General features: G+C 44.9%; 1 protein-coding gene across 5 annotated transcripts in view; it reads left to right on the top strand.

Annotated features, from left to right (window-relative positions):
* The window catches only part of CFAP20DC (CFAP20 domain containing), a 438163-nt gene that overhangs the window by 163695 nt on the left and 252138 nt on the right, over nucleotides 1–22330 (top strand). For 4 of the 5 annotated variants that reach the window (XM_075321351.1, XM_075321349.1, XM_075321348.1 and 1 more), the window contains exon 8: nucleotides 5558–5719. In XM_075321351.1, coding sequence (XP_075177466.1) covers nucleotides 5558–5719 — 162 coding nt within the window. Of the gene's footprint in view, nucleotides 1–5557; nucleotides 5720–18408; nucleotides 18488–22330 lie in introns of those variants that run through there. The other variant, XM_075321353.1, reaches the window with a different exon arrangement.

Below are 22330 nucleotides of genomic sequence, written 5' to 3'. Positions count from 1 at the left end.
CTTCCTTCCCTGGGGAAGGGAACAGATTAGTTCTGGTCAAGATTATAGCCAGGTACAGGACTGAGGCATCTCCACCATTAGGGATGATCCCGAGGTTAGGGATAACATGAGGGACTGTATCGGAGCCCCCTATACCTCACTATCCTGCAGTCACATTGTGGCTAAGGATAAGGCTTTCCAAATCTTGTGGATGTAGCATTGCTATATACTCCCATGTGTTGAATAGTGCAGCAAACTCTTCTTTCCATGGGGCATGGACGGTGCACCAGTGGTGCGGGTATAGTACTGCGCATAGCAGGTTCCCTTTAAAGAGGACAATAGAACATAAACAATCTAAAGAGGACAATAGAACATAAACAATCTAAAGAGGACAATAGAACATAAACAATCTAGTGTGGTTGAAATTTTGTCAACGGAAACGTGGTTTCATGTTATTTGTCATCTTAGAATATTTTTCTAAGGTGTTTGGTTTTTTTTTTGTAAGGGAAAACTATATTGTCTTACTTATTATAATTATACTCTTATCAAACCTCTTTATTTCCCATAAACGCTTTGAGCGTAAAGGAAATGAGACCAAAGCTCGGTTTGTTTTTATTGTGTACTTTTTTTTTTTGTTTCCAGAACAATGGTAATGTTTGATTTATAACGTCCATAAAGAGGTTATGCAAATATCTTAATTACTTTATACATTTCATTTTGAGTTAATGTGTCGAGTGCTTAGCACAATCCTGCTTAGCGGAAGACTAAATAAATTACACGGTTTGAGGAAAGTTAAAACTGAAAATTAAAAAAAAAAGAAAAAAGTTGACAAAAGACAAATAAGAGCGAAGAAAAAAAAAGTTTTGCTGAGAATAATAAAACGTCATTTGTATCTGGCAAAAAAATAAAATAAAAAATATTACGGGAAAGATGAAAGATTTGTGACAGATTTATAAATATAAAGATTTCAGTACGTATGTGCCGGAGACATAATAGAAAAATGCCGTCCTATTTATCACCTTTTCCTTGCACATGCCTGTCAATTACGGCACAAATCTGTGACAAACTGTACTTTTTATGATTACAAACTGCACTTGGTAATTTTATAGAAATTGAAGACTTAGGACATCTGCTGTATTTTTATTTTTTTTATTTTTTTTAATTTATTTTTTTTTTTTTACTACAATTCGGGCAAAGAAAGTGAATACATTGCTGAATTCGGAGTTGTAAGAGTCAATCGCGGCTCATTTTCCAAGATTTATTGAAAGAGTTAATATTGTCACAATGTCCATGTAGGTGATTGAGCTTGAAGGTTGTTATATTGGCGTTTTATTTATTTTCTCATAACTAATACGTAATTACATTACACAGTATATGACAAAAGTATTGGGACTCACCACCTAATCAATTAATTCAGATTCTTCATTCAGTGTCAAACCTAATTAAAGGGAACTTGTCCCTAGCCTTTTGCCCAATAAGCTGCGGCCACTATATACTAACTAATTAAGGTGGTTGCGCAGGCACCTCCCCTAATGGGAGGGTGCCTTAAATACATGGTGACTCTCAGCCATAGACAGGCATTTCCTGGAAATGGCACGCTGGTCCTTAAAGAGGAGGTCTGCTATGCGCGTGTATACTCTAAGTGCATGCCTGGGGAGCAACATGCACAGTCCCCGGGTGAGACGGAGGCAGATGAGCATATGGGCGGCTGCAGAGGAGGAAGCAACCCGGCGGCGGTAGTGAGTAAGTTGGCGTTCCTGCAGGGACACCAACACTATGCTTAAAGGGAACCTGTCACCATTTTTTTGCCCTATAAGCTGCGGCCACCACCACCGGGCTCTTATATACAGCATTCTAACATACTGTATATAAGAGCTCAGGCCGCTGTGTAGAACATAAAAATCACTTTATTATACTCACCTAATTGGTTGCTGCGGTGGATGTGGCTCAGATGGGCGTCTTCATCCTCCGGTTTCGGCGCCTCCTTTTTCGGCCATCTTCGTCCTCCTTCTGAAGCTTGTGTGCATGACGCGTCTACATCATACACACTCGCCGGTCCCGCACATGCGCACTACAATACTTTGATGTGCCCTGCTCAGGACCTGAATGCCGTCGAGTGTGTATGACGTCGGACGCGTCATGCACCATAGCTTCAGAAGGACGACAGAGGCGGCGACAGAGATGGCCGAAAGAGGAGGCGCCGGCACCTGAGGACGAAGACGCCCATTTGACCCACATTCGCCGCAGCGACCGGTTTAGGTGAGTATTATAACGTGTTTTTTATGTTCTACACAGCGGCCTGGGCTCTTACATATAGCATGTTAGAATGCTGTATATAAGAGCTCAGTGGTGGTGGCCGCAGCTTATAGGGCAAAAAACTGGTGACAGGTTCCCTTTAACATCAGCATTAGAAGTGAGCGGACCCGTTAAAGTTCGGTTCGACAGGTTCAGCCGGACTTTAGATAATGATCATTTCTGGACCTGGACTTGATCTGAACCCCAATGGAAGTCACTAATTGGGCAGTGTTGGTCTCCGCTAGAGATGAGTGAACCTGAGGTTCGATGTTCGGAAACCGACTTCCAAAAAAACAAACTTTGGGTTTGAAGTTCGAGTGAGTTACGAGTGCAAACCACTCAAGTGAGCAGCGCTGTGCTTGGGTATGAGTGATGGTCAGCCCAGTGTGAGCTGCGGGCAGTGTTTAAATGGCGCACACTTGGGGTAAAATCAGCGTGATCAGATGTCGTGTAGACACATAAACAAAAACCTTTTTTGAAAAACTATGCACCCGGTTGAGTTTTGCTTATGGCTGACAGCATCTGGTTGGAGTCACGAACTGCTCAATTACTGACTTTTATTGAGGTTTGAATCAAGTCGGGGTCAAAAACCAAACATTTTTAAGGTTTGAATGCTCCTGGTGAACAGAACTTCCAAAGGTTCGCTCAACTCTAGTCTCCACCCATATGCAGTCTGCCATAAACAGATCACTTACGGGGATGGAGTTTTTCCAATTTTTTGGGGGGTTGCACAATACATACAATTATGCTGTTGTTACCCACAGTGTGAGCCATTCAAACACTGCAAGCGGCTCACATTGAGCTGAGGACTGAGTGTATCCGAGCACAGAGATGTTCACGTGAGTGGTGTTCATACTGAAAGCACCCGAACTCTGAATCTGAAGTCTGTTTTTTGGGTAAAGTCTGTGTTTGGTACAATGAACCTCAGGTTCACTCTTCCCTAATCAGCATCAAAACCGTGCACTGGGTGCTTCATGGCCGGGGAGCTGCCTGCAGCCTTACGCACAATCACTGGAATCGGATGGAGTGGTAAAAAAATACCACCCCTGGACTCTGGGGGAGTTGAAATGTGTTCTGTGCAATCCACGCTTCTCTATAGGGTGCTTTACACGCTGCGACATCGCTAGCAATTGCTAGCGATGTTGCGCGCGATAGCACCCAGCCTCGTCGTGTGTGTGATATTGTATGATCGCTGCCGTAGCGAACATCGCTACGGCAGCGTCACACGCACATACCTGGTCAGCGACGTCGCTCTGGCCGCCGAACAATCCCTCCTTCAAGGGGGAGGTGTGTTCGGCGTCACAGCGACGTCACCGCGACGTCACTAAGCGGCCGCCCAATAGAAGTGGAGGGGCGGAGATGAGCGGGACGTAACATCCCGCCCACCTCCTTCCTTCCGCATTGCTGGTGGACGCAGGTAAGGAGATGTTCGTTGCTCCTGCGGTGTCACACACAGCGATGTGTGGAGCTGCAGGAACGAGGAACAACATCGCTACTAAGCAGACAAGAATATTTGGTTTTTGGACGACCTCTCCAGAACCAACGATTTTTGTCTCTTTTCCAATCGTTTAAGGTCGCTCGTATGTCACACACTGCGATGTCGCTAACGACGCCGGATGTGCGTCACAAACACCGTGACCCCGACGATAAATCGTTAGCGATATCGCAACGTGTAAAACCCCCTTATCTGGTAGTGTCATGGACGAGTTTGGGTTTGGCGAATTCTTCAGCCCCCTTTGTTCTATTGAGGGACATTTTGGACAACTGTTTGCTTCCAGCTTTGTAGGAACCGTTTCTGATGAATAACTGTGCCTACCGTACAGTGCACAAGATCCAAAAAAGATAGGATTGGTGGAGTTTGGTTTGGAAGAACTTGAGCAGCTGCAGAGAGCCCAGACCTCAATACGCGTGTGGTGAACTAGAGCAGAGATTGGGAGCCCGGCTTCTCCCCAACATCACTGCTTTGCAGAAAGTAATAAAAATGCCTTAAAACATTTTCTCTCTCATTATTCTGGCATTTGGAAAATAGAAATAATTTTGGTTCCTAATTGACCTAAAACAGGGAAAGTTTATTCTAATTTCATGCCAGATAGTGAGAAAAACTTGCAGATGTGTCTTTTCACATAGTATATATAAACTTCTGGTTTCAAATGTATTCTGGTCAGATGAGATCAAAATTGAACTCTTTGGAGGCCATAATACACACTATGTTTGGAGGCCAAAAGGCAAATCACCCCCCAAAACACCAATAGTGCAGTGTGAAGGTGGAAACATCATGGGGTGCGGCTGTTTTTCAGCAGACGACACTGGCAAACTTCATATAAATGAAGGCAGGATGAATGGACAAATATACCGAGACATTCCTGATTAAAATCTGACATCTACCAGGGTGATGAAGATGAATTGAGGAAGGACATTTCAGCAAAACAATGATCCCAAACACACAGCCAAGGAAAGAAAATAAATCTTCTAGAATAGAATAGCCGATCACCAGAGCTGAATCCAATAAAAAGAGTATGGAAGGAACTAAAGCTCAGAGTTCATAGAAGGAGCCGGGACCTGCAGGATGTGCGGAGTGTGTGTGGAAGAATGGGCCAAAATCCCATCTGAGCAATGCAGACAACTAGTGTCTCCATACAGGAGGCATCCTGAAGCTTCATCACCAACAAAGGGTTTGGTACGAAGTATTAAACAAATTTCAGTAACGTGTCCAATACTTTTTCCCGTGTCATTTCCCATTATTGCACATATCTTTATTTATGGACATCTATGGTTGGATTTCTTTGCCTGTGTGGATTGGATGGGTTGTTGCCGACATCTGGTGAGAAATTCATATCAATAGCAGCTTTAGAAATATTTTTAGTTAGAAAATTGGTGACGTGTTCAATACTTATTTCACCCCCTGTATATAAACCTTTTTGGTAATTTCTTGGGAAAATACATTTTTAATTCTATATATACAAGTTAGTTCTCAAATACCCAGTGAGTGGTCTCAATTCAGACCAATGCACTGGCTGTTATTACTTACTGATACCAAATTCATCGCCCTTGGGGTTGATTCTCGCCACCTCATGAAGCATTGGGAGGGTTCCATGATGACGGCCAGAAGACCTGCCTGTCCTTGGACCACCCTTTGGGCACTTGCAACCAAATTTGCTTAAAGATTACACAATTCGACCCCAACAAAGCTATGTATTACTGGTCTTTCTATGCACTATCTGGTCTCCTCCGAATGTTTGAGAACTGACCTCTACAAATGTAGCTTTGGTGATTTGTTTTCCAGACATCTATGAATCATCTTCAGACTGTGAGCCGACTGATACAGTGCCTAGAAGCTGCCAAATCACCACTGATGTGGAGCAGGTCACGCAGGTCCTGGACCTTACAAAATTACGTAACTCTGAGGTTCGCGAAGATGGGAGACTCGTGTTATCAACAGAGACAGGTACGGTGCATGTACCCTGACTGCAGGATGATATATATCAGTATTTATTTCTATTACTAATATCTCTCCGTTTTTTTTTTGTTTTTTTTTAATGTATATACATTTTTACAATTTGTTTTCATATTATTAATGAATTAAATTTGATAGAGGCTGATTACTTGGCACTTCTTTTATAGCCTTCTTTCTCACTAGTCCGGAGGGATGGGGGGTTCTGCACCTCCTAGCCATCTTTTTGTCTTATTTCGCAGAATGGACAAGAAAGGGTTAAACGCGTCGAGTTGACTTCAACAGTGATTTGTTTCTACACGTTTCGGAGAAAAAAATTTCCTTCGAATTTCCACGCGGTTGTCACACTGCTTCTCTGAAACGCGTAGAAATTAATCACTGTTCAAGTCGACACGACTAGTTGGTCTTCTCCATCTTGCAAACTATACCCCACAAGGGCAGCAACAGTCGTCTTCTGTATGCTACTATAGAGGTTGTATCTGCTCACCTGTCCAGGTAATCAATTCCACCCACATTTCTTAATCCATGTAATAGGATGAGACCCTATTTTCACCACTTATCTTTCCAGTACATCATCATCTACTATCTTTTTGTCTCATGGGATTGTCTTAGAGTAGTAGTGGGAAAGGGAAATGTGGATGAAGCTGAGCTGTTCGCTTTGATACCTTGGCTTACGCCATATTTCCGGGATATCCATAAGATTAGGAACTACTTACCTATTCCTGGGGATCCGGCTGCTGGCATCCTCAGTTATCCTGAGACTGCAGCTTTGGATCTTGAGAATTGAAATCTGCAGGGTTCTGTCTAGAGGTGCGGAACCTCAATCTCTGCTTTATTCATACATGGAACTCCTGGAAAAAGACGACTACTCCACTCAGCTATTTCGGCACTAAATGGGTGACATGTATAGACATATGATTCTGGGAATAAGCCTGTAACACCCAAACCAGAGTCCCTGCACTGTCTGGCCCCCCTCCTCCAGCGGGTATGTCGGCTCTCTCACCTGTCTGACTGTCTTGCGGTGGCTGTCCTGTCCCCAGTCCATGCTGCTATTCCCCAGTGCTGGTGTCCACCTCACAGGTTTCCTGGTTCTGCCCAAAGGGTGCTCGCGCGGCCTTGCCCCCTTTTGTAAAGGGACAGCGCTCCCTAACCTGGAAGTGCCTCTCAAGTCAGCTGAGAGGTTTTGTCATGATTCACGTATGACTGCTTGTGCAGAGCCATTGTTTTCCTGCTGTCTGCATTCTCCAGGTTAGGTATGATGGGAGGAGCCTATTCTGTCGTACCTCGTTATGGGGGTCACTCTGCCTTACCTTGGAACTGTTTCCCTCTGTACGCCGCCAGTGACAGTTCTTGCTCTGCAGTGTGCACTTCTGGTTCCTGTGAGTCTGTTCTGACCCTGCCCGCTACCTAGTACTCCTTTCCTTGACCTTCGTCCTTCCCATCTTGTCTTACTTCCCTGTCTCCCTAACCCGCTCTCTGCTTTGTTATCCAATCTCCGTTCCCTTCTCTATACTTACTTGTCCTCTCGGTTTCTGACCCTGGCTTACTATCTGACTATGGCTCTGCTCCCCTCTGGCTCCTGACGATACCTCCTGGCTTTCCAACCCTCGGCTCTCACTGTACCTATGTGACTTCCTGACACTGACCTTCGGCTTGATCGACCATTCTATTGCATCCTTCCGCAGATGCTAGTGACCTCTAGTGGGCTTGCGCCTAACTACACTTAGGGGTACTTTGCACGTTGCGACATCGCTAGCATCGGCTAGTGATGCCGAGCGCGATAGCACCCGCCCCCGTCGCACATGCGATATGTGGTGATTGCTGCTGTAGCGAACATTATCGCTGCAGCTTCACACGCACATACCTGCTCGGCGACATCGCTTTGACTGCCGAAATATCCCTCCTTCAAGGGGGAGGTGCGTTCGGCATCACAGCGACGTCACCGCAACGTCACTAATCGGCCGGCCAATAGAAGAGAAGGGGCGGAGATAAGCGGGACATAACATCCCGCCAACATTCTCCCTTCCGCATTGCTGGTGGACGCAGGTAAGGAGATGTTTGTCGCTCCTGCGGGTTTACACACAGCGATGTGTGGAGCTGCAGGAACGACAAACAACATCGTACCTGCGGACGACCCGACATTATGAAATTGTCCAACGCTACACAGATCACCGATTTTCGATGCTTTTGCGATCGTTTATCGGCACATCTAGGATTTACACATTGCAATGTCGTTACCGGCGCCGGATGTGCGTCACTAACGACGTGACCCCGACGATATTCCGGATGCGATGTCGCAGTGTGTAAAGTACCCCTAAGAAGCACTACATCCAGCCTGATTGCCGACTCTCCCTGGTGGTAGCCTCACAGATTTCAGGTATTTTATTGAATTTTTCCCTTATGGGAGGTGCCTGGGCAACAATTCTCATACGTTGCTAGTTCTCAGGTCCTTAGAAAGAGAAGATGGCAAATTTCCTAGGCATCATATAATCTCCTTGAAAACCTTCGTAAAAGAAGCATTTCCGCACGGCTTCCAGTGCCACACTCCTGGATGTTCCATCATAACAAGGAGCCCTGGCATCCAACTGCACTTTCAAGGGGCTTGGAAAGAACCCTGGAAGGATAATAGCTGCAAAAAGCTGTGGTTGTTGCCACTAAGTTAGTTTCCGAGTGACCAGTTGGAAAAGTTGTCATGTAGGGTACACAGGTAGCAGTCAGAGCCACTTTAGTTAGGAAAAATGTGAAAGTCTCAATAAAAGGAAATTCATCAATCATCGTTCCACGCACTAGAAGAAACAGTAACACTATAGATGTCATTCGTCCTCGATTATTTGCCCGTTCTGTAATCCGGTAGCCCTCCCTCCCAGGGACCGGCAGTATTATCTGACTGATCCTTTTCGGCCATGGTTTGCACACGCTGTAAGTTTGATAGAAAACTCAGCATAAACCGAAATATACTTTTAACTCTCAGGGTTTGTCACTTGTTTTCTAGCGGCAAGACATTGAGTTGGCAACCGCCATATATCAGAATAACGGCTTTTGCTGGCAGTCTGCGTGGTGATAAAGGAGAGATTTTACAGACAGGGTGTGGGTACCAGAGATGAAGTATATTGCCTGTCAGGATAGACTCGCTGTGCCGGCTGGTGTCACCGTGATTGAATATATGTGCTCGGACTACAGAACTATCACATGACATGTTATAAATACAAGCTGCTAAGAGTCACTCGGAGAGAACGCTCTCCGCTTCCAGCGCACCTGTCACCTACACTTCTCCATTGTAGCACACACGAAGGAGCACAAAGCAATCGCTTCCTCTTATTTATTACTTGTAGAATATATGGTTGGCACAATGATTACCTTGCCGGTCTCCCTCCCTCCTTCTCATGACTTATATTCAGGTTTTATATAAAGTGTGGCCCTAAATGCTGACATATTGCACCATCACACGCAGACATTTAGGTTGCATTTACATGACTGGTAAATGAGTGCGATCGGCAACATTCAAGTCCTTCGGCGCTTGTTTCCCGGCTTCTTTACACAGGATGATGAAGAATGATGGGCACAGGACCAACACCAGCAGATCAATCTGTCCCCTACACTGTCATGTTATTAGCAGCACTTCTTCAGTTTGCACCGGGCAATGTGCTGCTGAGAAGAAGGATTCTTGCTCCTCCATAAACAATCCAATCACCCGATGAATGTGTCACGGGGTGTAACGGTATCACTAGGGACACGGGAGCCTAAACTGGTCCTCAGGCTAGGGGATCCCAGGCTGACCTTGATCCCAAAGATACTTCTGAAGGTGATGATGTTTGGGCCACCTTCTTTGCCCTAGCTCCTGAATAACCATGGTCCATGGCCTAGTGGCCCTCCTCCCTCCACCTAGGGGACAGGAGTGATTAATCCCACACAAATAAACAGACGGGGAAAAAAATCAAACTCACAGCAATTACACACAGAGGTAAAGACAATACATGATCATAAGGATATAAAGGAAGGGAGGAAATAATCAGACAATAGTATTCCCATAACACACCAAACAGCACATAGAGGTTCACCAGCAACTGGATAACAAAGCACAAGGACCAGGATCGCATAAAGCTATAATCGGCATGGGAGAACAGGCTCCACCATCTTAAAAAGAGTGAAGTTGACTGTGATAGGTCTCCTGCAACATGTGACTCCAGTAGCAATCCACAGGCTAGCAGAATTTAACTCCTGCAAGCCCGACTACTAACAAGAGTACAGCTGGTCCATGCCCAATTCTGTCTGTGCAACTCAAAAGCAGTATTGTGTGGAGTGTCTGATTCTGCTGTGTGAACAGTGACAGAAGACGTCCTGACACTCGGCAAGTTTTGAGCCAGACACCAGGTGACAGAATGAGCAGCATTTTGGCTGTTCGTTGGCGATTGCGTCAATGAGCTCTCATCTGTACGTCTGGGATTTATACATATTCCATGCTACATACACACAGCATGTGACACAAACATTGCATGTTACACACACACATAGCACACCTGTATGTACAGTATATACACACATATCACACATATATTTAATTATACTTATAGCACACACGCATGTACAGTGGAAAAAAAGGTATTTAGTCAGCCCCCAATTGTGCAAGTTCTCCCACTTATAAAGATGAGATTTGTCTGTAATTGACATCAAAGGTGACCACGACTACGAGAGACAAAATGAGAAAACAGATCCAAAAAATCACCGCGTCTGATTTTGTAAGATTTTTTTTATTTTTTTTTTTATTTATGGTGGAAAATAATATTTTAACTACCGTAAGTAGTAAAAAGAATTCTGCAATTTATTTTTTTAAAAAAATGAGCTTTTGTCGTTATGTTCCGAGACCCGTAACGGTTTCATTTTTCGGGATATGGGGCTGTGTGAGGACTTGTTTTTTGCGCCCCGAGCTGATGTTTTTGCATAAAGCATTTTGGGGCAGGTATGATGTTTTGTTCGCCTGATATTGCAATGTTGCTTCCGCCAGAAAACGTAATTTTAGGGTTTTGTTATTTTTTCTCGTTCCGCCATTTATAGATCGGATTAACTTACATTATATTTTGATAGATCACACTTTTACGGATGCAGAAATACTAACGTGAATTTTTTTAAATTGTGTTAATGCTATTATCAGTGTAGACCCCGGGGCTCTTGATATTTGCTCATTACCCCCCTGGTTGACGCCGTACCTGCTTATATGTCAGCCCAGTGCTTAAATACTGTCTTAGAATTTGAAGAATTTTTAATTTCATGAAAGTCTCTCTGGTCTCCTAATGATTCAAATTAATTAAATCCAATGTTCAGGTTCATTTCTATGGAAATTCTGTTCATCTATTTCGCTATCTTTTTTAATTTAGCTTTTTTATTTATATCTTTATTTATATTAGTTTTATCTCCTTCTGAAAAACACAGGTGACACCTAATGAATAGTAGCGCTGTTTTACGAACCCAGGAGAGTTGTAATGTAATGTGGCCAATGGTATTGCAGGGTAAAGTAGATCTGACGGCTCAGGTGGTGTGCTAGTGGTGGTGAGCATGCCAAGTACCCGAATACTCAGGCGGCGTGCTTCTGACAGATCCGGCCTATAAGACTCAAGAGCATGACCTCAGAGGTGCGCACAGGAACAGAGACAAGAAGCCGCCACCGGAGGAAGACAGGGATTCTGGAGCTGAAACCGGTTTGGGTCAAGAGCACATATATTGACCAAATAATATTTCCTTAAAGGGGTTGTCAATTGCATGGACAAGCTCTTCTGATTCGGCCTATAAGACTCAAGAGCATGACCTCAGAGGTGTACACAGGAACAGAGACAAGGAGCCGACATCGGAGGAAGACAGGGATTCTGGAGCTGAAACCGGTTTGGGTCAAGAGCACATATATTGGACAAATAATGTTTCCTTAAAGGGGTTGTCAATTGCATGGGCAACCCCTTCTGATTCGGCCTGTAAGACTCAAGAGCATGACCTCAGAGGTGTACACAGGAACAGAGACAAGGAGCAGACATTGGAGGAAGACAGAGATTCTGGAGCTGAAACCAGTTTGGGTCAAGAGCACATATATTGGCCAAATAATGTTTCCTTAAAGGGATTGTCAATTGCATGGATAAGCTCTTCTGATTCGGCCTATAAGACTCAAGAGCATGACCTCAGAGGTGCACACAGGAACAGAGACAAGGAGCCGACATCGGAGGAAGACAGGGATTCTGGAGCTGAAACCGGTTTGGGTCAAGAGCACATATATTGGCCAAATAATGTTTCCTTAAAGGGGTTGTCAATTGCATGGACAACCCCTTCTGATTCGGCCTGTAAGACTCAAGAGCATGACCTCAGAGGTGCGCAGAGGAACAGAGACAAGAAGCCGCCATCGGTGGAAGACAGGGATCCTGGAGCTGAAACCGGTATATGTCAATAGCACATATATTGGCCAAATAATGTTTCCATAAAGGGGTTGTCCATTGCATAGACACCCCCTTCTGACTTGGCCTGTGAGACTCAAGAGCATGACCTTAGACGTGCGCACATTAACAGAGACAAGAAGCCGCCAACGGAAGAAGAGAAGGATTCTGGAGCTGAAACCGGTTTGGGTGAATAGCACATATATTGGCTAAATAATATTTCCTTAAAGGGGTTGTCCATTGCATAGACACCCCCTTCTGACTTGGCCTGTAAGACTCAAGAGCATGACATTAGAGGTGCGCACAGTAACAGAGACAAGAAGCCGCTATTGGAGGAAGACAGGGATTCTGGAGCTGAAACCGGTATGGGTCAATAGCACATATATTGGCCAAATAATATTTCCTTAAAGTGGTTGTCCATTGCATGGACAACAGCTTCTGATTCCACTTGTTTCCCCCAGTTAAAATAAAAGACATTTTACTCCCATTCCATTATGGTGCCCTTCCAGCGCTGTCGGTAACTGCGGTTCAGGGCTCACGTGACAATGTGATGTCACTCATGCCTCGCGTCCAATCACCATGGGCTTCTCTCCTTACGCCTTTGAACCAAATGAGTTAATCAACAGGAAGTGATGCTGCGGCTGCCACTCACTTCCTGTTGATTGCTCATTTGGTCCGAAGGTGTAGAGATAGAAGCTGACAGTAATTGGATGTGGGGCTCCCATGAAATCACAATGTCACATGAGTCTTAAACCATGACAGCGCTGGAATGGCGCCAGAATGGGAGGTGAGTACAGGCTCTTTTATTTTAACTGGGGAAACAAGTGGAATCAGAAGGCGCTGAGCGGTTGTCCTAGTAGTAGACAACCCCTTTAATAGAGTCATAATTGTGAGGTTTCAAATTCAGCACCCGTCTCTTTAAAAAAAAATATTACAAAAGGTTTTATTAAAGTTCCATTAAACTTATTGGAAAAGCATGTGCTGATTGATGACGCGTTTTGAGTCAGTATTTCCTGGAAGTCGTCTAGCTGTCACTTCAATACAGTGTAACCATACATTGCAAAAGTAATTTACAAACATGTGCTATTATGACGCGTTTCGAGTCAATGCGACTGTTTGTCATTTCTTTGAAGTCATCTCGATAACAGAACGATACAGTGTAAATATCACTATATATTGAAAATGTAATATATAGTAGAGTGTCTAAGTACCATTGCCACAATATATGAAAAACGTCACCATGTGAACGATATCTTATACAAATTATACCATACAGGGTCTGAATCACAGCAAATAAGGTAATTTAATAGCAGCACTGTGCTAGGTACACACTAAATAATACCGCTATACAGTTTGCCACCCTTCTTACAGACCGGGCAGTGGTGATATCCTACAGACAGCCCTGGTGTTGCCATATGAACCATATCATATGCAAATTATACCATACAGGGTCCGAATCACTGCCAATAATGTTATCTAATAGCAGCACAATGTAAGGTGCACACTAAATAATACCGCTATACAGTCTGCCACCTTCCTTACAGTTTGGGCAGCGGCGGTATCCTATTGATAGCCCTGATGTTGCCATATGAACCATATTATATACAAATTATACCATACAGGGTCCGAATCACAGCCGCACAGTACAAGGTGAACACTAAATAATACTGCTATACAGTCTGCCAACCTTTGTACAGACCGGGCAGTGGTGGTATCCTATGGTCAGCCCTGGTGTCACCATATGATCAAAGTCATGGACAAATTATACGATACAGGGACCGAATCACAGCTAATAATGTTATCTAATAGCAGCACAGTGCAAGGTGCACACTAAATAATACCGCTATACAGTCAGCTACCTTTCTTACAGATTGGGCAGCGGCGGTATCCTATGGACAGCCCTGATGTTGCCAATGAACCATATTATATACAAATTATACCATACAGGGTCCGAATCACAGCCAATAATGTTATCTAATAGCAGCACAGTGCAAGGTGAACACTAAGTAATATTACTATACAGTCTGCCACCCTTCTTCCTTCTTACAGATTGGACAGTGGTGGTATCCTACGATCAGCCCTGGTGTCACCATATTAACAAATTCATGGACAAACTATACCATACAGGGTCCGAATCACAGCCAATAATGTTATCTAATACCAGCACAGTGCAAGGTGCACACTAAATAATAGCGGTATACAGTCTACCACCTTTCTTACAGACTCGGCAGTGGTGGTATCCTACAGACAGCCCTGGTGTTGCTATATGAACCATATTATATATAAATTGTACAATACAGGGTCCGAATCACAGCCAATAAGGTAATCAAATAGCAGCACACTGCAAGGTGCACACTAAATAATACCACTATACAGTGTGCCACCTTTCTTACAGAACGGGCAGTGGTAGTATCCTACAGTCAGGCCTGGTCTCACCATATGAACAAATTCATGGACAAATTATACCATACAGGGTCCGAATCACAGCCAATAAGTTACCTAATAGCAGCACAGTGCAAGGCACACTAAATAATACCGCTATACAGTCTGCCACCTTATTTACAGTTTGGGCAGTGGTGGTATCCTACAGACAGCCCTGGTGTTGCCATATGAACCATTTTACAGTTAGGTCCAGAAATATTTGGACAGTGACACAAGTTTTGTTATTTTAGCTGTTTACAAAAACATGTTCAGAAATACAATTCTATATATAATATGGGCTGAAAGTGCACACTCCCAGCTGCAATATGAGAGTTTTCACATCCAAATCGGAGAAAGGGTTTAGGAATCATAGCTCTGTAATGCATAGCCTCCTCTTTTTCAAGGGACCAAAAGTAATTGGACAAGGGACTCTAAGGGCTGCAATTAACTCTGAAGGCGTCTCCCTCGTTAACCTGTAATCCATGAAGTAGTTAAAAGGTCTGGGGTTGATTACAGGTGTGTGGTTTTGCATTTGGAAGCTGTTGCTGTGACCAGACAACATGCGGTCTAAGGAACTCTCAATTGAGGTGAAGCAGAACATCCTGAGGCTGAAAAAAAAGAAAAAATCCATCAGAGAGATAGCAGACATGCTTGGAGTAGCAAAATCAACAGTCGGGTACATTCTGAGAAAAAAGGAATTGATTGGTGAGCTTGGGAACTCAAAAAGGCCTGGGTGTCCACGGATGACAACAGTGGTGGATGATCGCCGCATACTTTCTTTGGTGAAGAAGAACCCATTCACAACATCAACTGAAGTCCAGAACACTCTCAGTGAAGTAGGTGTATCTGTCTCTAAGTCAACAGTAAAGAGAAGACTCCATGAAAGTAAATACAAAGGGTTCACATCTAGATGCAAACCATTCATCAATTCCAAAAATAGACAGGCCAGAGTTACATTTGCTGAAAAACACCTCATGAAGCCAGCTCAGTTCTGGAAAAGTATTCTATGGACAGATGAGACAAAGATCAACCTGTACCAGAATGATGGGAAGAAAAAAGTTTGGAGAAGAAAGGGAACGGCACATGATCCAAGGCACACCGCATCCTCTGTAAAACATGGTGGAGGCAACGTGATGGCATGGGCATGCATGGCTTTCAATGGCACTGGGTCACTTGTGTTTATTGATGACATAACAGCAGACAAGAGTAGCCGGATGAATTCTGAAGTGTACCGGGATATACTTTCAGCCCAGATTCAGCCAAATGCCGCAAAGTTGATCGGACGGCGCTTCATAGTACAGATGGACAATGACCCCAAGCATACAGCCAAAGCTACCCAGGAGTTCATGAGTGCAAAAAAGTGGAACATTCTGCAATGGCCAAGTCAATCACCAGATCTTAACCCAATTGAGCATGTATTTCACTTGCTCAAATCCAGACTTAAGACGGAAAGACCCACAAACAAGCAAGACCTGAAGGCTGCGGCTGTAAAGGCCTGGCAAAGCATTAAGAAGGAGGAAACCCAGCGTTTGGTGATGTCCATGGGTTCCAGACTTAAGGCAGTGATTGCCTCCAAAGGATTCGCAACAAAATATTGAAAATAAAAATATTTTGTTTGGGTTTGGTTTATTTGTCCAATTACTTTTGACCTCCTAAAATGTGGAGTGTTTGTAAAGAAATGTGACAATTCCTACAATTTCTATCAGATATTTTTGTTCAAACCTTCAAATTAAACGTTACAATCTGCACTTGAATTCTGTTGTAGAGGTTCATTTCAAATCCAATGTGGTGGCATGCAGAGCCCAACTCGCGAACATTGTGTCACTGTCCAAATATTTCTGGACCTAACTGTATATATAAATTGTACCATACAGGGTCCGAATCACAGCCCATAAGGTAATCACAGCAACTAAGGTAACTTAATAGCAGCACACTGCAAGGTGCACAATAAATAATACCGCTATACAGTCTGCCAACCGTCTTACAGACCTGGCAGCGGCAGTATCCTACAAACAGCCCTTGTGTCGCATTACGGGTGTGTTTTTTTGTGATATTTTTTGCATATGGGATAGAACCTAAAAAGCCTTAAACAACTCTGTAAAATGTTCGGATCCCGGCTCTTCGGGCGTAGACCGCACTAGATCTTCCTAATAGCAGTAAATCATTGCTATAATGTGCATAATAATGTTACCACTGCGCTGATTTCCAATCCCCACGTCGTTGCGGCTGCCTCTTGATCAGGTAAGATTTGCCGCATTTCGTATTCCTTCCTCTAATTGAACAGAGTCAGCGCTTGTTATTTAATAGAAGAGTTCAAGTCACTAATGACAGCGCGTATCTGCTCCACTGAGTTTGCATCAAAACCAGTCATTTACTTTAAAATTACAAGCTGCAAAAATGTATTTATTTCCTCCCCAGTAACGTTAGAGATTCGCCATCATCATTTTAATTAAAGAAGTTTTGGAATTCACTTCAAACACTTCAACTTTCCTGAGTTTAGAGAGAAATTAATCTACAGGCAGAAGGGCAGCAGGTTTTTTTATTTTCAGGCATGTAATGTATTAAATGGTGAGTGTTGTCTACATATTGCGGAGGAAAAAGGTTTATTTTTCATGAGATTCGAAATTCAATGTAGATGTTAATTTAGCAAGAAGCAAAGACATAAACAAGGTGACATTTTATGAAGACGCTAGTTTTCGATGTGATGGATCACAAGATCACATTACATAGGTGTTGGCCGAACAATCAGCCTATAGATACCTCCCCTGACACAGGATTACTTGGCTTGGACGAAAGGTCGTGTGCTGTCACGGATGTGTCACGCCCTGTCTCAGAGGTATCACGACCGGCTGACAATCCATTGGCAGCAATTACTAGAAGATCACAGAGATTTGTAGCATGTGTTATCTAAAAGTTCTCTGTTTCCGAAGCCAGTGGACTCTAGGACCCTGGGAGACTGTCAATTTTTCCTCTCAGTTGCCAGCCTCTGACTTCCTTGTTAACCTCACCCTGGGGCGATTTGGGTGTGGTTTACAGTTTGTTCCTTGCAGAGCTCTAGAGAGATTGTCTTCAAGTGCTTTTGAGACTTTTGTGGCTATTGCTGCTGAGATAAATGTTTGTCTTTTGCTATCTACCAGGGCTTTGGTGAGTGCAATTGTGTTTTCCCTGTATTGTTCCCTTGTGTCTTCCTTTAGCATTTAGTGGGGGTTACGAAGAGCTCATCCCACCCATTACCTATTTAGGACCCAGCACTCGGAATACCTAGGGTCAGGTATCCAGCTCGGTGCATAGGTGTGGGACCTATCTAGGGTGTGAGGTAGCCTAAGGACCAGCAGTAGGTTTGGCCAGGGATCACAATCTTCCCTTTCCCTAGACACAGGGTTTCCCTCCCTTCCCTTCCCTTTTGCCGTGTGCTTGGTACTTTCCCGCACCTAGCGTGACACTATCTCCCCCGACACAGGATTACTTGTCTTGGACAAAAGATCTTGTGCTCTCTACGAGACTCCTCTGAAAGCAGAATTATCTCCAGAGACAACAAAAGGACCTGCCGCTGAAATTGGGGAGAGTCGGGGGCCCACCATACACATCAGACTATCATGTGATCCCATTAATATTGGCCGTATTTTACCCTAATGTATATGGTGGCTTTAATTCAATTGTCCTCCCCATTAACAAGAGTTGGACTATCAATAAAAAGTCAACCCAGATTCTGCTTCGAAAGGAATTGGTGTTGCAAGGCTCATGTTGGCTTCCAACACTGACTTTATACGATAGCTACCGCCAATAGGTGGCAATAGAAAGACGGCTTCCTTCCTCCTTGAGAAGAGCTAATTTGCATATCTTTTTTTCTAGGAGGCATTGCCTGGCCTGTAAGTCGTCTTATGAAGGTCTCTACAAGGATTAACAGTAGAGATGAGTGAACCCAAACAGTAAAGTTCAAGGCTCGTACCGAACACAGACTTTACAAAGTTCGAGTTTGGAGATCAAGTGCTTTACATATGCTAACTACTCGATCGAACATTGCTGTGCTCGAGTACGCTTGGTGCTCAGCCCAGTGCAGTGTTTGAATGGCTCTCATTGGGGGTAAAATCAGCATTATCGGGTGTAGTGTGTACAAAAAAAAATAAATAAAAAAACCCACCCTCCCCCTGAAGTGTCCTGTTTATGGTTGGCTGTCGATCTGCCCAATCAGTGACTTCCAATGAAGTTCAGGTCAAGTCCAGGTCCAAAACGGAACTTTATTTAAAGTCCGAGTGAACCCGAACTGCAACTGGTCTGCTCACCTTTAAGTAACAGCACTTCCTGAGCTGCAAAAAATTAAAGGGATTGTCCAGAATTATGATATTGCTAATCCATTGATGGAAGGGTGTCAGAATCCGCCCCCCCCCTTAATTTAACATCCATATCACTGATCGGGACAGCCCCTTTAATGTTCTTTTTTTTTTTTTTTTTTTTTAAAGACTCTAGAAATATCTTTGGTCCAAACATACAAAACTTTATGTTCTCCTCAATACTGAACATGAGAGACACAAAGGACAAAGAGTTTTGGGGTATGTGTGTGACGCCCTGGCCTATCAGGTCGTCACAGGGTATTGTGCAATCTGCCCTTCTGCACAGTATCCAATCCTCCTTGGTTACGGATCCCTGTTCTTTGTTGTTGCTAAGATCAGAGCCAGTCAAAATCCTAGGAACACTTTGCACCATACCCACCAGACACACCATTGAGGGGCCTGAAGGGAATAGGGACGCCCACTTGGGGAGGTTGGTAGGGGAAAGTGAAAAAGTAAAGAGGAGTGTTGCATTAAAGGTGAAAGCGTGATGAGGTCAGGAGCAGGTTTGGTAGCAGGGCTCCTTGAGTCTACTAGGTGGCAGACGTTGGTCTGGGCCTGGTAGGAGCTGGAACCCCGGTCGCAGGGGATCGTGTCAAGGGGCACGGACTGCCGAGGAGGGCAGCCGGCGGCCTTGAGCCATCTCCGGGCAGGGGCCAGGGCACGACGGGGTACGTGGACCCCAGGCCGGAAAGTAGCTTCACGCGTCCTGGTAATTTACCCGACGGGGGTGAAGTCTTCAAGATTCATCCCTCACCCACTCCAAAATCGGGGTACTAGCACAATGATGAGATAGGACTTTTCCCAAAATACAGTCCATCAAATCCCACGCGTGAACCCTGAGAGCAAGCTCACTCCGTTAGCCATACGGGTGAGCGGGACCCACTAGTTCCACACTACAGGGTCCAAACAGTGTAGAAGTGCCACGGAAAAGGTCACAGGCTAAGAAGCAACACCATGGACATGGATCCAAGTGTGCCGCCCTGGCAAAACCAGGGTGTCACAGAGGTCTGCATACATCTTTTTGGAGCAGATCTCACTCTCCCTTGGGGAGTTTCCCAGACAGATATACACCAGCCAATCGGGCCCCATTCATCCCCTCCCCAGAAAAATGGGAGGGGGGGAGAGGAGCTTAGGAAGGGCAGAGCAGAGTTTGAGCTGTAGTCAGTCTGCAGGAGGAGAGAAGTCTGGAAGAAGCTCTGTTGTGGAGCTTGAGAGAGGGGCAGTGAGGGCCACAGGAATAGGCCAGTCGCTCTCGGGGAACCTCAGGCCGACCGGGGCAGGGTTGTGGCCCGTCGGTGCCGAGAGAGGGGACCCACTCCGGACCTGTGCACGGAGCAGACACAGACATCAGGCAGGAGAAAAGCCCCTGAATTACACACACGGGTGTGGGACCCGTCCTCACAGCATCCGTGAGCACCAGTTACCAGCAACTTGGTTAATTCCTGGAGTCGTGTCAGTTATTGCCTTATACTGTGAGTACTCCTGCACCAACCGATCCCAGCTGTGGACTGCACCCGTCACTCCCCAATCCATTACACCGGTACATGAACACCCTACCCGTGGAGTGAAAATCACCACCTTGCTGCCCATCACCATCCCCGGGATCCTTTGACCGTCATCGGCGGTGCTCCATTACCTCACCGCACACCATGGGTGGCGTCAGGGATCATAGACTTACCAATTTCCCTGTACATAATCCCCCTTTTGTTGTGGAGCCTGGAATCACAGACCGGGTCACGCCACCGTGATAACTACAGAAGTGACCCCTTGGCCCGGATCTGAGTACCCCTTATCCCTGGGCGACACACAAGTGTGCTCCCTCCTTGTTGAAGCGGTTCTCAGAGTTCTGGTTTAAAAGCTGTCAGTGTCAGTATTCTTGGACTGAGTGAGTACAAAAGACCCCTTTCCTTCCCATGGCACCCCTTCGCTACAATAACTGGGCCCCGGGGCACAACCCCCTACCCACGGAGGGGTTAAACACCTTGCTGCCATATCACCGCCACCGGGCTCCCCACGGCAGCGGTGGTACTCCACCTTACCACGCACCGTGGGTGGCGTCACGAACTTCCAAATCCCCTGTACATATCCCCCTTTTCACTTCGGGTGTCCGCGCAACCCCCCTCCTGGATCCGGAGACCCCTCGAGCCGCCACGGTTCCGGATACGAGCGGCTCGGCCGCAGACACGGGGTACATGTGCACACAAAGTTTTTTTTTCAGGTGAGAAAACCCTGTTTTCTTGGTGAAGAAGATGCTTTGGGGAACACTGCAATGTTTCTTCCTGAAGAGTCTTCTAATGGGGTGGTCCAAGGATTGAAGAATTGTAAATCTAAATAATCCCAATCCAAGATTATTTCTAATACGGCTGAATTAAACATTTCCTACCCTTCCCTGACGATACTATCTAACTACTATTGATTTTTTTTACCCTATTTCCTGTCTGATGACGCTTTGTTTGAGAATCCCAGGGCATGTTGGCATACTCAAACAAAGCGTCATCAGGGGGCAGAGGCTGTGGTCCCTGATAGTCTTATCCCCCTCCCTGAAACGACGCATCATCAGTGATGCTTTTGTCGGGGACTCGGCTAGTGGATGGCACAGTGACAGTGCACTCTCTGTTGCCAGCTTAGATCAGGACCCTCAGATCAGGACCCAATGCAGCTTATCCTAGTGAAGGGAAAAGTTACTACGATTAAATAAGGTAACTGGACCAGTACTTGCTGCTACTCTATACAATATCCTAATTAAACACATAGAAAAATTCTCAGCTTCTACCTCCTCCTGTTTTCTTCAAAGTTTTACAAAACAGGAGGTGCACTTTAATCCCAAGTAACAACGCTTCTCTAAATGTTAATTAAACACTTAACCTAAAGTGCCTTCTTTTAATCTAGCTTATATTTATTAATGTGTTGCTTGCTGAATGGATAAGGTGAAAGATTCATGTCTTAGAGCGATGTTAATAATAATTGGCATATTCGGATGACATTTCATTATTCATTTATGCTCAAGTGATCTGACAAAGCCTAATAAAGGAAGAGCCCGATATGCAATAGTTTGGGATTTGTTTTCAAAGTTTTCTGTTTATCTATTTAATAAACCAAAACTTCTACCATTTTGCTGCTTTAGCTAGCGGAGCGCTCTGCAAAAATGTTGCAATTCCGGCACAGCTCCTGCTCTTGATGGCTTGTTATGTTCTCCCTTAAGCGGGCTTTACACGCTACGATTTCGCTACAGTGATCTCGTTGGGGTCACGGATTTTGTGACGCAGATCCGGCCGCTGTAGAGATGTCGTAGCGTGTGACTCCTAGGAGCGATTTTTGGATCGTTGCAAAAACGTCCAAAATCGCTCCTCGTTGACATGGGGGTCCACTCCCAATTATCACTGCTGTCGCAGGGGCGAAGTTGTTCCTCGTTCCTGCGGCAGTGCACATCGCTACATGTGACG

This window comes from Anomaloglossus baeobatrachus, chromosome 8 (assembly GCF_048569485.1).
Source record: "Anomaloglossus baeobatrachus isolate aAnoBae1 chromosome 8, aAnoBae1.hap1, whole genome shotgun sequence".
Classification (NCBI taxonomy): Eukaryota; Metazoa; Chordata; class Amphibia; order Anura; family Aromobatidae; genus Anomaloglossus; species Anomaloglossus baeobatrachus.
The sequence above is the reverse complement of the archived record's forward strand: the minus strand, read 5'-3'. Positions and strand labels throughout refer to the sequence as shown.